The sequence below is a fragment of the Bison bison genome, unplaced genomic scaffold (genome assembly GCF_000754665.1).
Source record: "Bison bison bison isolate TAMUID 2011002044 unplaced genomic scaffold, Bison_UMD1.0 scf7180017864218, whole genome shotgun sequence".
NCBI lineage: Eukaryota > Metazoa > Chordata > Mammalia > Artiodactyla > Bovidae > Bison > Bison bison.
This window is the reverse complement of record NW_011494790.1, coordinates 4,330,904-4,344,374: the sequence shown is the minus strand read 5'-3', so window position 1 is coordinate 4,344,374 and position 13,471 is coordinate 4,330,904. Positions and strand designations below refer to the sequence as shown.

The window sequence follows — 13,471 nt, the reverse complement described above, 5'->3', positions numbered from 1 at the left end:
AAACTGAACTATTGCTTGGAACTTTTAAAAACACACTGGAGTGTGATTTTCAACATACTCTTTTATGTTCAAATTTCTTGGACAATTTTTTTTTCTTTCCTTTTTTAGGTTATGTTGATTAGACTGAAACTTAGATGTGTGAATGACAGCTCTCAAAATTCATGACAGGAAAATAAACTTAACATAAGACTGATGTAGTTGAAAGGAAATTGAGAAAATTAATTTTGGAGATAATTGTTTTCCTGTGTTTCACCGAAGTGGTAGCTGCAGTTCCAGTTTATATTAATTTAGTGTTTATATGTGATCATTGGTATTTTAGATTTTTGAAGAATAGCTATAGAGGCAAATAAGCTGATTTCAAACAAATCAACTTCATTCAGTTTCTTACAAATGGCAGCAAATGAAATCTGTGTTGTGGTATTAATATTTTTGTGATTTTCAAGGGCAAAACTCTCTAACCTCAAGACTTGAAATACTTTAATACTTTTCATGTCTGAGCCATTGCATGTAAGATTAATTCTTACTCTTGTCTATTCTTACTACTTCCTCTTCATTTCCTTAGCAACCATTAGTAGCTGCTGGTGCTTTGGGATGGTCCTCTATGCCAAATCTTATGCTGTGTGTGACTTTTCTGAGAGAATAAAGAGAGCTAACATATTAAGAGAGTTGATAGCACATTCTCTGGAACATTTCTGGGGCGAAGAGTAAAAGGTGGAAGAAGTGGATAGCTCTCTTGGTTCTACCAAAGGATTATCAACATTTTGAGCTAATGTCAAGAGAAAAAGGTGTTTCTGTTTTTCAGGAGAGAAGTTATAATACAGATAACGTATTTAACTTGCCATCTGGAAAAACAGTTGGGCACTACGTGTAATTTGGGGCTTGATTTTTATAAAATAATATTGTGTATTTTTGCTTTTGGCTTGTTTGCTTTTCTTGTTAGGTAAGTTTTAAGTCTCCTTAACTACAGCTTTCCTTGGAAAGCAGTCTCACAGAATTTATAAATGACCTGTAAACTTTTGTATTTCAAGCCTTAGCGTATAATGGTGGTGGTTTTATTGCTAAGTTGTGTCTGACTCTTGCAACCCCATGGACTGCAGCCCGCCAGGCTCCTCTGTCCATGGGATTTCCCAGGCAAGAATACTGTAGTGAGTTGACATTTCCTTTGCCAGGGATCATCCCAACCCAGGGATCGAATCCATGTCTCCTGCATTGCAGGTGCATTCTTTACTAATTGAGTCACCAGGGTAGCTAAATATTTGTTGAATGAATAATTGGAAAATGAAATGAGAAGTTAATTTTCACGTATAAAAATTTAAGTACCTGAAGGAAGTGTAGTATTATTGCTTCCTCAGTGAAGACAAAATCAGCTTTAAAAAAATAATCAGAATTAAGATGAATGAAAGAAGTCATGAAGGATGTTATACGTGTTCTTTAGCTCCATAATGATAGTTCTCGAGAGAAATTATTACCTTGGCTACTCCTAGATCATTTGAATCGGAAGTACAGATGATAGAGGAAGAAGACAAGTAAGTACCCTTCAACCAGGGTGGACTACTGAGGAAATCAGTAAAGTTTAAGTGTTTTAAAATTATTTCTACTTAGTGTCACTTTGATCAATGGAAGCAGGTAAATGATCCCTTAACTCTACTGATTGGTGCATTTTTCTTAGGGGAAAAAGTCTATGTAAAATCAATGTAAAATGGAAGTTTTGATTCTGTTTTCAAATTTAAAGTAGTTTAAGTCCAGTTATCATGACCTAAATTCTTTACTGTTCACTCTAGTAGATAACATGACCTAGTTGATTCCATCATCATATCCAACTGTTCCACATTCTTAATGGATGGAGGAACATGAAACTCCTTGAAGGCAGGCCTTTGAAAAATGAGGAGTCAGATATTGAGGAGAAGGGGACTAACATTTATTTAACTATTAAAGTGAAGCATGTTGGCACTTTACATCATGTATAATCTAATCTCTCAGCAAGTCTTTGTAAGGTAGATATCATAATCATGTTTTTATAGATGAGGAAACATCTATTATAGTTAAGTAACTTGCAGTCAAAACAGGATTCAAAACCTTTTGTATATTCCACAGCATAATGCTTCTGCTTTCCAATGTAAGGACATTATGCTTTTTGGATAATTATGTACTATTTTAATATTAATCTGAATTCTGGAAACTATATCTGGAAAAATTAGTACCTATACATATTTGCTTATGATGTCCAGATTAAATTCTCCAGTAGGTGTCAGAAAGTAAGTTCAGCTGTTCATTTTTATTGTTTGGTGACTAAGAGTGGTTAGATATATTAGTTGTTGTTGACTTTAATTGAACTTAAGCCCACTCATTTACTTATTATTAAATTTCTTCACTGGCACTGGAAGCTTGAAAAATGTGAGGAGGGGAGGAAGGAATGAGAATGGAGAAAGAGAGTGAAATTTATTGAGTGCCTATGTGCCAGATACTGTAGCCAGTGGTAGAACCAGGACTATCGCACTGGTTTGTTTATCTTCAAAACTTCTGCTCTTTCTATTATGCACCAATGTTCTTTTTTTAATACAAGTTCTTAAATCAAATATTAGTGTACTTTTGGGCAGGTAGTTCATACTACTTTTTCTCTGGATATTATACTTGCTTACTTAACTTGGGCACTTATAAGATAGTGGTAGTAATGGTAAAAGTAGAGGTTAAAAAACTGTGAAGAGCAGGAAATTTCTCAAGGGGAAAAAACAGTTGTTTCCTAAACATGGCTCATTATAAGTTTGTCAGTTTTAGAGCCTAGGAAAATAGGAAAAAAAGGATAAATATGATTCACTACAAATCTATCATCACTTACTAGAAATTAACTCAAATATGTTTATTATATGTTCCTCTTTAAAGGAAGATTAAAGTATATGAGGGACACACTTAATGTCAGATATTTTAATGCCCAGCACTCAAGTAATCTGAAGAAAGAACAATGAAGAGTAAATGTTCATGAAGCAACAGTTAAGCAGTTGGAGACAGTACATAAATAGGCTGGGAATCAAGATAACTGCATTAGTTTCTTTACTGTTGGAGCTTGTACAACATAGGTTTGAGCTGCAAGTCCACGTATACATGAAAATTTTTTTTTTTCAGTAATAATACTATAGCACTACACTATCCTTGATTAGTTGAGTCTATTAGGAGAAGCCACATACGTAGAGGGCCGCCTGTAGTTTATAATTTACATTTTTGCAGAAACTGGATACTGCCCACTCACACATAATTCAAGGGTCAGTTGTGCTGTTATTGAATGATAGTGTGATTTAATCTCTTTATAGATTTTTGCCTGAGAAATAATATATAGTGCCTGTTGTTTTGCCTAAATCACTATAGAAGAAATTTTGAGATAAAACAGTTATTGTGTATCAAGTTGCTTAAAATTTCACATTAATTAACATCACTTATGAATATTTAGCTTGATACTGGTCATATGCAATTACTATTGAATATTTAAGTTAGAGTAATTGAAAATGGAAATGTGATATAATAGAAAGAATTTAGACTTTAAAGCCAGATAATCTTATATATGACTCTCTACCCTGCTGTTTTCAAGTTATGTGGCCACTATGAGCTTCAACTTCTTTATCTGTAAATTAGCAGCTGTATTAGTTATCAGTTGGTGCAAAAATTATCACCATAAACTTAGCAGCTTACAGAATACACATTTATTAACAGTATCTGTGAGTCAGGAGCCTGGGCATGGCTTACTCTGTCTTGTGCTTCAGAGTCTCTCAAGAGGCTGTAGTTAAAAGTGTATGAAACGAGATGCCAGTCCAGGTTCAATGCATGATACTGGATGCTTGGGGCTAGTGCACTGGGACGACCCAGAGGGATGGTATGGGGAGGGAGGAGGGAGGAGGGTTCAGGATGGGGAGCACATGTATACCTGTAATGGATTCATTTTGATATTTGGCAAAACTAATACAATTATGTAAAGTTTAAAAAAAAAAAAGTGTTGGTAAGGACTAAGGGAATCACAGAGCACTTGAGTGGGGAGGGATATGCTTATAAGCTCACATATTCAAGGTTTAGTTCCTTGCAAGCTATAGCATCGGGGGCTGCATTTCCTAGCTAGTGGTTATCTGAAGGCTGCTCTCAGTTCCTTGCCATGTGAGCCTATCCATATGGCAGCTTGTTTCGTCAAAGTCCAGTAAGGGAGTCTACCGTTAACATGGAAGTCAGAATCTTTTGTAATCTAATCATGGAAGTGACATCCTCTCACCCTTGAGGTATTATATTAGTTAGGATCAAATTACTCCAAGGAAGGAGGTTACAGAATGGCAGGGGTATTAGGATTCAGGATCACTGGGGCCATTCCTCACACAGGGGCAATAATACCTGCTTTATAAGATTGTAATGAATATTAAAAGGAGTAACATAATTTAAAGTTCTCTTTGTTTTAGACCTGACCTTAAACTACCTTTCTAGATATTACCTGTCTTCTGCATAGGAACAAAACTTAATATCATTACTAATAGTATTTTCCATTTTTTCTTGCCATCTATACTTTGTGGAATCTGTTTCTTTAATTTGTAATGATTGCCCCCAGAAACTTGACTTGTCAAATTCTGTTCATCTTCCAGGGTGTATCTCAAATGTTATTTTTTTTCATAACCTTTTCTTCACCTATCTTTCTTTGACTCAGAAGTCATCCCCTTCATCTGATCTCTTATAAATGCCTTTGTAAGCTTATTATGGCATATGTCAGTCTGTATTGAATTTTTTCTTTTTCCTTAGATTATGATCGCCTAAAGGGCAAAGACTGTGTCTTAATCTTTTCTTATCTCCATGTTGTTATAGCATCATTTTTAAAACACATAAGACAACAGTTGTTGATTGGTTAAATTAGTTTTCAAGATTTATCAATTTAATAATTTGTAGACACAGACTTAAGAAACTTGAAATGATTGTGGGTTTTTTATACATTGTAATAACCAATATTTCTAGCACTATAGGGAATGAAGTATTCCAAATAAGTTAATTTTACAGTTAAGCTTTTGAATATCAGATATTTAGCTATAACACCGTCATATACACAACATGAACTATTAAGCTATATAAGGACCATTTCTCTCTACCTTCAATGTATTACTTTGGGTTTCTAAAGCTACTTTTTGGTTTTTCCTCTTTTTTTGGTTAACTTTTGTTGCTTTTACTGAGCTACTTTTTAGTCCTTTTTTTGTTTCCTTATTTTAAAGTGCTGTGTGCTGGAAAATCAGGTAGCCAAATAGGCCAGTGTTCTGTATAAAATGTGAAATCATGGCCTCTGAGTGAAATTGTAAGTCAGAAGAAAAGTACATGAGATAGGACATGAAATCTGTTGTGTTACCTGAACTGAATTTTTAAAAATTCTTTTCAGAAAATGAATTACTTTTCTTTATAGTTATATTCTAGATAAATTGTCTCATATGTGTTGCTTTATGAGTCAAAAGATTTCCAGATAAATCAAGGGTTGCAGTAAATGTGGTTCAGCTTTTCAGAAGTTTAATCTATGCTACTGTCTGAGTTTTCACAAATAGCTGCTTAATACCACTGTGTATTTATAGATCTACTCTCTAAGAAAAAAATGACAGGTAACAAATCAAACTCTAGATAGAGGTGTACTAAATGTTAGAGAATACAGTCACATATGTTTATCACTTTCATAAAATGAACTTTGTGAAGTCAGCCTGGTTTTTATCAAAAGATTAGTCACTATACCCATACATTGTTATTTTCAAAGTTTTAAGAAGAGAATTTTTATGATCCTCTTTAGGTTCCTTCTTTGATTATCAGGTAGCTTTGGTATTATCCTTCTAAACATTTAGGTTTCCAATTCGGTACTTAGTCTTGTGAATATTTATTTACACTATGAAGGACAACAATGGTCTGATTTAATTATGTAATTTTGTAGTATATGTCCTTTGGCAAGCATTCTGCAATATAGATCTGTCCATTCAGAATGTTTTTCAATTAACTTAATTTTTTTTTTCTAGGTTAAAAAATGGCCATACTTTAGTGACTATTCAGCCTAATGCTCTGCTTATGAAAATTTCCATCATTATTTTTTTCATTTTGGATTGAGAAAATGAATCCAAATATAGAAGAAAGTACCAGATGTTGGGGGAAAATACCTGCTAAATAGTGGAACGTCTAATAACTAATCTGCAAGAAGTTGTAAAGAAATAAAATTGTTATGCTTCGATTTTGGTATGGTATTGACTCTCTAGAACATAGGTAGCCCTCTAAAAAATCATCCAGTTTTCTAAATTATGGAAATTTTGTGGAAGACGTTTACCTGGATTTTGAGCCTCATCATGGCTTCATCGGAATTTCATAGTGACTACAGGCTTTCATACAGTTCTCAAGGTAGGATTCCTGCTTTTGAAACTGACAAAAAAATATTGCTATCAATCTTACAAGGAAAGATTCTGAATATTTAGTTGAACGAACATTTTCTTTCAGATGTGTAATGGTAGGAGCAGAGACCTACTGTGTCAATTCAGTGCTAGTTCATAAATGTTAATGACTATAATAGACTTTTAACTTGTCCTACTAGTATTTAACATCTAGTGCATTTTAGGGTTGACTGGTCTTCCTCAGAAGACCCTAGCCTCTTCTTCTGATTCTTAACTTTACCAATACACTCACTGTCAGGGTTTACAATAAAGATCATGTTCAAAAGGAATCCGAAGGTTATTGCTATAGAAGAATAAGAAACCAGACAAATTCTGACGTAAGATCCTTGTGGACCCTTAATATAAAAATGTGTTTCCAAACTTAAGAATTCTGATCTAAGGACTAGAAGCTAGATAAAAGAATTAGAAGTTCAACTTGTTAAGTTCTAATCCATGTGTGAAACTTGCTGAGTCATGTCCAACTCTTTGCGACCCCATGAACTATACAGTCCAGGGAATTCTCTAGGCCAGGATACTGGAGTGGGTAGCCTTTCCCTTCTCCAGGGGATCTTCCCAACCCAGGGATCAAAGCCAGGTCTCCCGCATTGCAGGTGGATTCTTTACCAACTGAACCACAGATCAGATCAGTCGCTCAGTCATGTCCGACTCTTTGCGACCCCCTGAATCGCAGCATACCAGGCCACCCTGTCCATCACCAACTCCCGGAGTTCACTCAGACTCACGTCCATCGAGTCAGTGATGCCATCCAGCCATCTCATCCTCTGTTGTCCCCTTCTCCTCCTGCCCCCAATCCCTCCCAGCCTCAGTCTTTTCCAATGAGTCAACTCTTTGCATGAGGTGGCCAAAGTACTGGAGTTTCAGCTTTAGCATCATTCCTTCCAAAGAAATCCCAGGGCTGATCTCCTTCAGAATGGACTGGTTGGATCTCCTTGCAGTCCAAGGGACTCTCAAGAGTCTTCTCCAACACCATAGTTCAAAAGCATCAGTTCTTCGGTGCTCAGCTCTCTTCACAGTCCAACTCTCACATCCATATATGACCACAGGAAAAACCATAGCCTTGACTAGACGAACCTTTGTTGGCAAAGTAATGTCTCAGCTTTTCAATATGCTATCTAGGTTGGTCCACAAGGGGAGCCCATAATTTTAGTCCATAAAATTGAACTTTTTGTCATAGAAAAGATGTTACCAGAGGTCCTAGGAATGAAGATCATTTTGTTTTCCACAGACCAGTCCAATTCTTAAAGAGTTATTGGAAGCATACCTTTTTGAATTCTGCTCCCATGAATGTATAGTAGCAGATCTTTTTTTTTTCTGTCCTGATAAGCCAGATTTTCAGGACCGTTATGGATTGATGTATATATCTAAGAAGTCCATATGTACAAAATGTGCCTCTCAAATCAACAAAGCCATAGCATTTAATATAAACTGTTATTTATAATTGAAATAAGTATTATTTTTAATTTTTTTTCCATTTGGTCATGGTTTCATGGGAGTTTATATTTGTGGGTGAACTTCATATTTAGACAGTGAAGCAGTGTGCAGACATTTGGTTCTGCCTTAGTGATAAACTTAGCTAAAGGACGATATGGTTAAGAAGGTAAATTGGTAATATTTAGTGCATCTAAGTGAGGAAAATGTATTTAATAGTCTTCTGAATTTTTTATCGATCTGATAATTTACAGATAATAAACAACTGTACTGTAATAAACATACCATATAATCACCCATTTAAAGTGTACAATTCATTGGTTTATAGTTACTCACAGAGTTGTACAACCATCATAACAATCAAATTTAGAACATTTTATCAACCCCAAAAGAAACTGAACTCATTAATGGTCACTCCCCACTTCCCTCCAAACCACCTTATCCCCAGTCCTAGGCAACCTCTGGTCTATTTTTTGTCCATAGAGGTTTGCCTATTCTGTGTGACTGGTTCTTTTCACTTAGCCTATTGTTTTTATAGTATTAGATAATGAACTTTGATTATGAAGGCTGTTATGAAGATTCATTCATGTCATAACATGTTTCAGTATTCCTTTTTATTGTACAATAATTTGTTGTATAAATACATCACATATTATTCATCATTCATTCATTTATCAATTGATAGACATTTGGGTTATTTACCCCTTTTAGTTATTATGAATAATGCTGCTATGAACATTTTTGTGCAAGTTTTTGTGTGGATGTATGTTTTCATTTCTCTTGTAAAAATACCTGAGAGTGAAATTGCTGGGTCAGATGCTAGTTCTATGTTTAACTTTTTGAGGAACTGCTAGGCTGTTTTCCAAAGTGGTTGCTGTATTTTACCTTGTGACTGATAATTAAAAAAAAAAAAAAAAAGTTCAACAAGGCTGTAGAGATTCTGTGTAAACTCTTTTGGGTAACTTTCACAACATTTTATCTGAATGATATTCTGTTGTTTTAAATATGTGTACTTTTACCAATATTCTTATGTACTATAGAATTTAGCTCTTAGAATTCATGTTTTCAGAATTAAATAAAAAAAAAAAGCCTTTCAAAAAACTTTAAAATACTTTTTAAAGGAATGGAATATTTGGAATTTAATTCATCTTGAGATTTTAAACTTTTGCTCTTTCATTTTTGCTTAATATAACATGTTTTCCCTAACTTCATATAAAATAATGCATAGTTTTAAGGAATATAGTTGCTTATACTGCTACTTCTTTGATCTGTTAAATTTTCTTTTCTTCCATGTGTTTTTTCTGGATTTTCTGCCTTGTGATTACAAAAGAGGAATTCCTGACTTATCTAGAACACTACCAGCTAACTATTCCAATAAGAGTTGATCAAAATGGAGCTTTTCTCAGCTTTACTGTGAAAAATGATAAACACTCCAGGAGAAGACGGAGTATGGACCCTATTGATCCACAACAGGCAGTATCTAAGTTATTTTTTAAACTTTCAGCCTATGGCAAGCACTTTCACCTAAACTTGACTCTCAACACAGATTTTGTGTCCAAACATTTTACAGTAGAATATTGGGGAAAAGATGGACCCCAGTGGAAGCATGATTTTTTAGACAACTGTCATTACACAGGATACTTGCAAGATCAACGTAGTACAACTAAAGTGGCTTTAAGCAATTGTGTTGGGTTGGTAAGTAGCTGTTATAATTTTAAATTTCTGATGGGGAAATAAATTCACAATATAAATGTCTTTTCTCAGGTTAATAATATACACACATATATTTATATGGTTTATCTAGGAAAGGAAACATTCTAAAATTTTTGTTATTTCTATTGCCTTTGCTTTTGATAATCTTTTTCATGTTTGCATTGAACTTTCAAAGTAGGAACAATTTTTTAAACCCCGTATTATTAGTAGAGGAGTGAATGAAACCTCTCATTTCCTTTTAGAGTTAAATTTTTCTGATCAAATACTATATGCTTAATGCATAGACAAAACTCAATCTTTGATGAGGAACTTAAGGGTATTGTGTGTATGTATGTGTTTGTATTACGCAGGAAACCATGACACTGATTACCTCTTTAAGTTTCTTTCATGTCTTTCTCTGGTAATCAACATAACTTAAAATTACTCATGACCTACTTAGGTTTATAAGTCCTTGAAGCAAAATCTTATATATCAATCAATGTCTCTTTAGAAAATATTTTTTCCTACATTATCTGATAATTGATGATAAATCTTATTTTACCCTGAAACTGGATTTCAAGAGTATAGGTTCTATGCTGGGCATTTGAGTCCATTCTAGTCTAATGGTAAATACACAGTTCAAGGCTGCACATAGTAATGGTTGTAGAACGAAGCACATTCTTCCATTTCTACTTCCTGTATTTCACACTTCATCTACTGCTTTTCATGCCAGTGTAGATGTTCTGTTAAAGCTTTATTGGTTTAAAAGAGTATAGACATTTTGATGCTCAACTCACATTTTCAGAAACTGTTTTTCTTCCTTACTCTATCACATCCATATCCTCAATCTTATTTCAGTATAAAAAAGTATATGGAGTTGAGTTTAGATAGGTTCTAAATTTCAAAGAAGTATTAAGAACCACATAGTTGAGAAAAATTTTTGCTATGGGTATATATAAGAATTTGCTCAAATGTCAATTTTCTGTAATGTTAATAAGTCAAAATGATTACTAAGATTTTGATATTTGGATTATTTCCTATGCTGCTGCTGCTAAGTCACTTCAGTTGTGCCCGACTCTGTACGACTCCATAGACGGCAGCCCACCAGGCTCCCCCGTCCCTGGGATTCTCCAGGCAAGAACACTGGAGTGGGTTGCCCTTTCCTTCTCCAATGCATGAAAGTGAAAAGTGAAAGTGAAGTCGCTCAGTCGTGTCTGACTCTTCACGACCCCATGGACTGCAGCCTTCCAGGCTCCTCCGTCCATGGGATTTTCCAGGCAAGATTACTGGAGTGGGGTGCCACTGCCTTATAATATAGACATACTGAATACATTCATCACTAGTTTCTTTGTCTCTAAGCAGTTTTAAACTTTATATACAAAAGAGAGTTCTCTTTTTGAATAAATTATCCAAACTAATTATTTTTAAACTTATGACATTTGCTGTTAAGTATGATAGAAAAATACTGTTCCTAGTCATTAACCAAGCTCTTTAAATTTGGCATTAATTATGCCATTGATAATTTTAACACGGTGGTCAAATGAACAGGTCTGAGATTTAGAAAAAAAGCTACTTCCATTGTGAAGCTGAAGGAAGAGGAGTGATTGGAGATATGAAGATGAGTTAGATCTTATAGGAGATAATGAAAGTCTATACCAAGACCATGGCACTGGGAATGGAGCAGATAGAATAAATTTGAACCTCATTTTGGTGAGAAAACTTATAGGATTTGTGTCTTATTGGTTTTTCTTCCCTAGCATACATTAAGTAGTGGATATTTAATAATATTTTAAAAAATTGAAATATCATTGAACTGGCTGTGAAATGGAGGAGAGAAAGTAATTGAAGATGATTGAGATTTCACATTTGGATGAGGCTGTATATGAATTTTACTAATAGAGAAAAGTCATGGTAGTGGAATTTTAAAGGAAATGGATTTTAAAGGAAGATGAAGATAGTGATTTTGATATAGTAAATGTGAAGAATCGGAAGGAATAAAGGTTAAAGATTCTAGTTGGCTTTTGGAAAATATAGCTTTGAAATTTAGAAAAGAATTTTATTCTGGAAACAAATAATTTGAGAATTGCTGATATAAGTGATTACTGATGGAATGGTGAAAGATGTTGTTAAGGCAAAGGTGAGAAGAAGGTTATAAATGGAATCTGTACTTAAGGGAGTAGCAGAGTGTCACTCATCTGTTTTTCATCCTCATTGAAACTTTCTGTGTCTCTTGTTCTCTTTTTTCCTATTCATTAGCACCTGTTTTGGGCTTCCCTTGTGGCTCAGCTGGTAAAGAATCCACCTGCAGTGCGGGAGACCTGGGTTTGACCCCTAGGTTCCGAAGATCCTCTGGAGAAGGGAAAGGATACCCACTCCAGTATTCTGCCCTGGAGAATTCCATGGACTGTAGGGGTCATAAAGAGTTGGACCTGACTGAGCGACTTTCACTTTCACTTTTAGCACCTGTTTTGCTTCCTGTTGAAACTGTGTGGTGTTGATTCACTTTGATTTCTTGATTTAGGGTTGGTCTACCAGGTTTATAACTGAAGTTTCCATTTCGCTTTGACAACTAATAAGGAATTTGTGAGCAGATCCTATGTAAATATCCTTCCTCATCACACTTTTATTTGCCAGTTTTAGTAATCCTCACATTTATTCTTATTTTATGTCATGTTATTTTTTAAAATGTGTCCAACTCTGTGACCCCGTAGACTATAGCCTGCCAGGCTTCCTCTGTCCATGGAATTCTCCAGGCAAAAATCCTGAAGTGGGTAGCCATTATCTTCTCCAGGGGATCTTCCCAACCCAGAGACTGAACCTGAGTCTCCTTCATTGCAGGTGGATTCTTTACCATCTGACCCAGCAGGGAAGCCCTATATCACATTACATTTTTAATCAAATGGAATATATAAATAAGTTTTTCTAAAATCCCATTTTTCTAAGGTCCTTTTTAACCAATTTTGTTTTTAATTGTTCTATATAAAAATAGTTTTCAATGTAGAGATCATTGGTGCTTTCTAATCATATTTCCTTACCCATAATTTCAATTTTACACTGCTTATACCACTCATCCATTTCCTTAGCCTTTGTATCTATTGCTTGGAATATATTCCATTCTTCTTTGGAGGCATTTTTCTTGGAGTATATGGGTTAATCAATTTCTTGAGCTAGTAATAGCTCAAGATCTTGGGGTTTCTTTTTTCCTAGGTTAGTTCCACATTTTCTTTTTGTTTACAGAATTTGCATACTTGTTTTGTTGGAGAACATTGTTAAGTAATTACCTCAGAAAAGGTGCCTGAGAAGTAAAATTTCTGTCTTTGCATGTTTCAAAGTGACTTTATGTTGCCCTCTTGTTTGGTTAATAATTTAGCTAGATATAGAAGTCTAGGTTCAAAAATAATTTTCCTTTAGGACCATGGATGTTGGAATTGGGAAAAGGAAATATGGGGTATCAAAATTATCTCTATGGTTTTATATCTTAGGAAAAGATTTAAAGGTCTAAGCTGATTTATTTTTCAGTTCAGTTCAGTTACTCAGTCGTGTCCGACTCTTTTCGACCCCATGAATCGCAGCACGCCAGGCCTCCCTGTCCATCACCAACTCCCGGAGTTCACCCAGACTCACGTCCATCGAGTCAGTGATGCCATCCAGCCATCTCATCCTCTGTCGTCCTCTTCTCCTCCTGCCCCCAATCCCTCCCAGCATCAGAGTCTTTTCCAATGAGTCAGCTCTTTGCATGAAGTGGCCAAAGTACTGGAGTTTCAGCCTCAGCATCAGTCCTTCCAAAGAACATCCAGGATCTCCTTTAGGATGGAATGGTTGGATCTCCTTGCAGTCCAAGGAACTCTCAAGGGTCTTCTCCAGCACCACAGTTCAAAAGCATCAATTCTTCGGCGCTCAGCTTTCTTCACAGTCCAACTCTCACA

The 13,471-nt window shown here is 35.1% G+C and overlaps 1 protein-coding gene across 3 annotated transcripts in view; it reads left to right on the top strand.

Annotated features, from left to right (window-relative positions):
- Window positions 1–13,471, top strand: part of ADAMTS6 (ADAM metallopeptidase with thrombospondin type 1 motif, 6) — a 286,481-nt gene that overhangs the window by 1,355 nt on the left and 271,655 nt on the right. For all 3 annotated transcript variants that reach the window (XM_010845526.1, XM_010845524.1, XM_010845525.1), the window contains exons 2-3: window positions 6,003–6,375; window positions 9,184–9,548. In XM_010845526.1, the coding sequence (XP_010843828.1) occupies window positions 6,279–6,375; window positions 9,184–9,548 (462 nt within the window). In that variant the 5' untranslated portion in view covers window positions 6,003–6,278. The remainder of the gene's footprint in view (window positions 1–6,002; window positions 6,376–9,183; window positions 9,549–13,471) is intronic.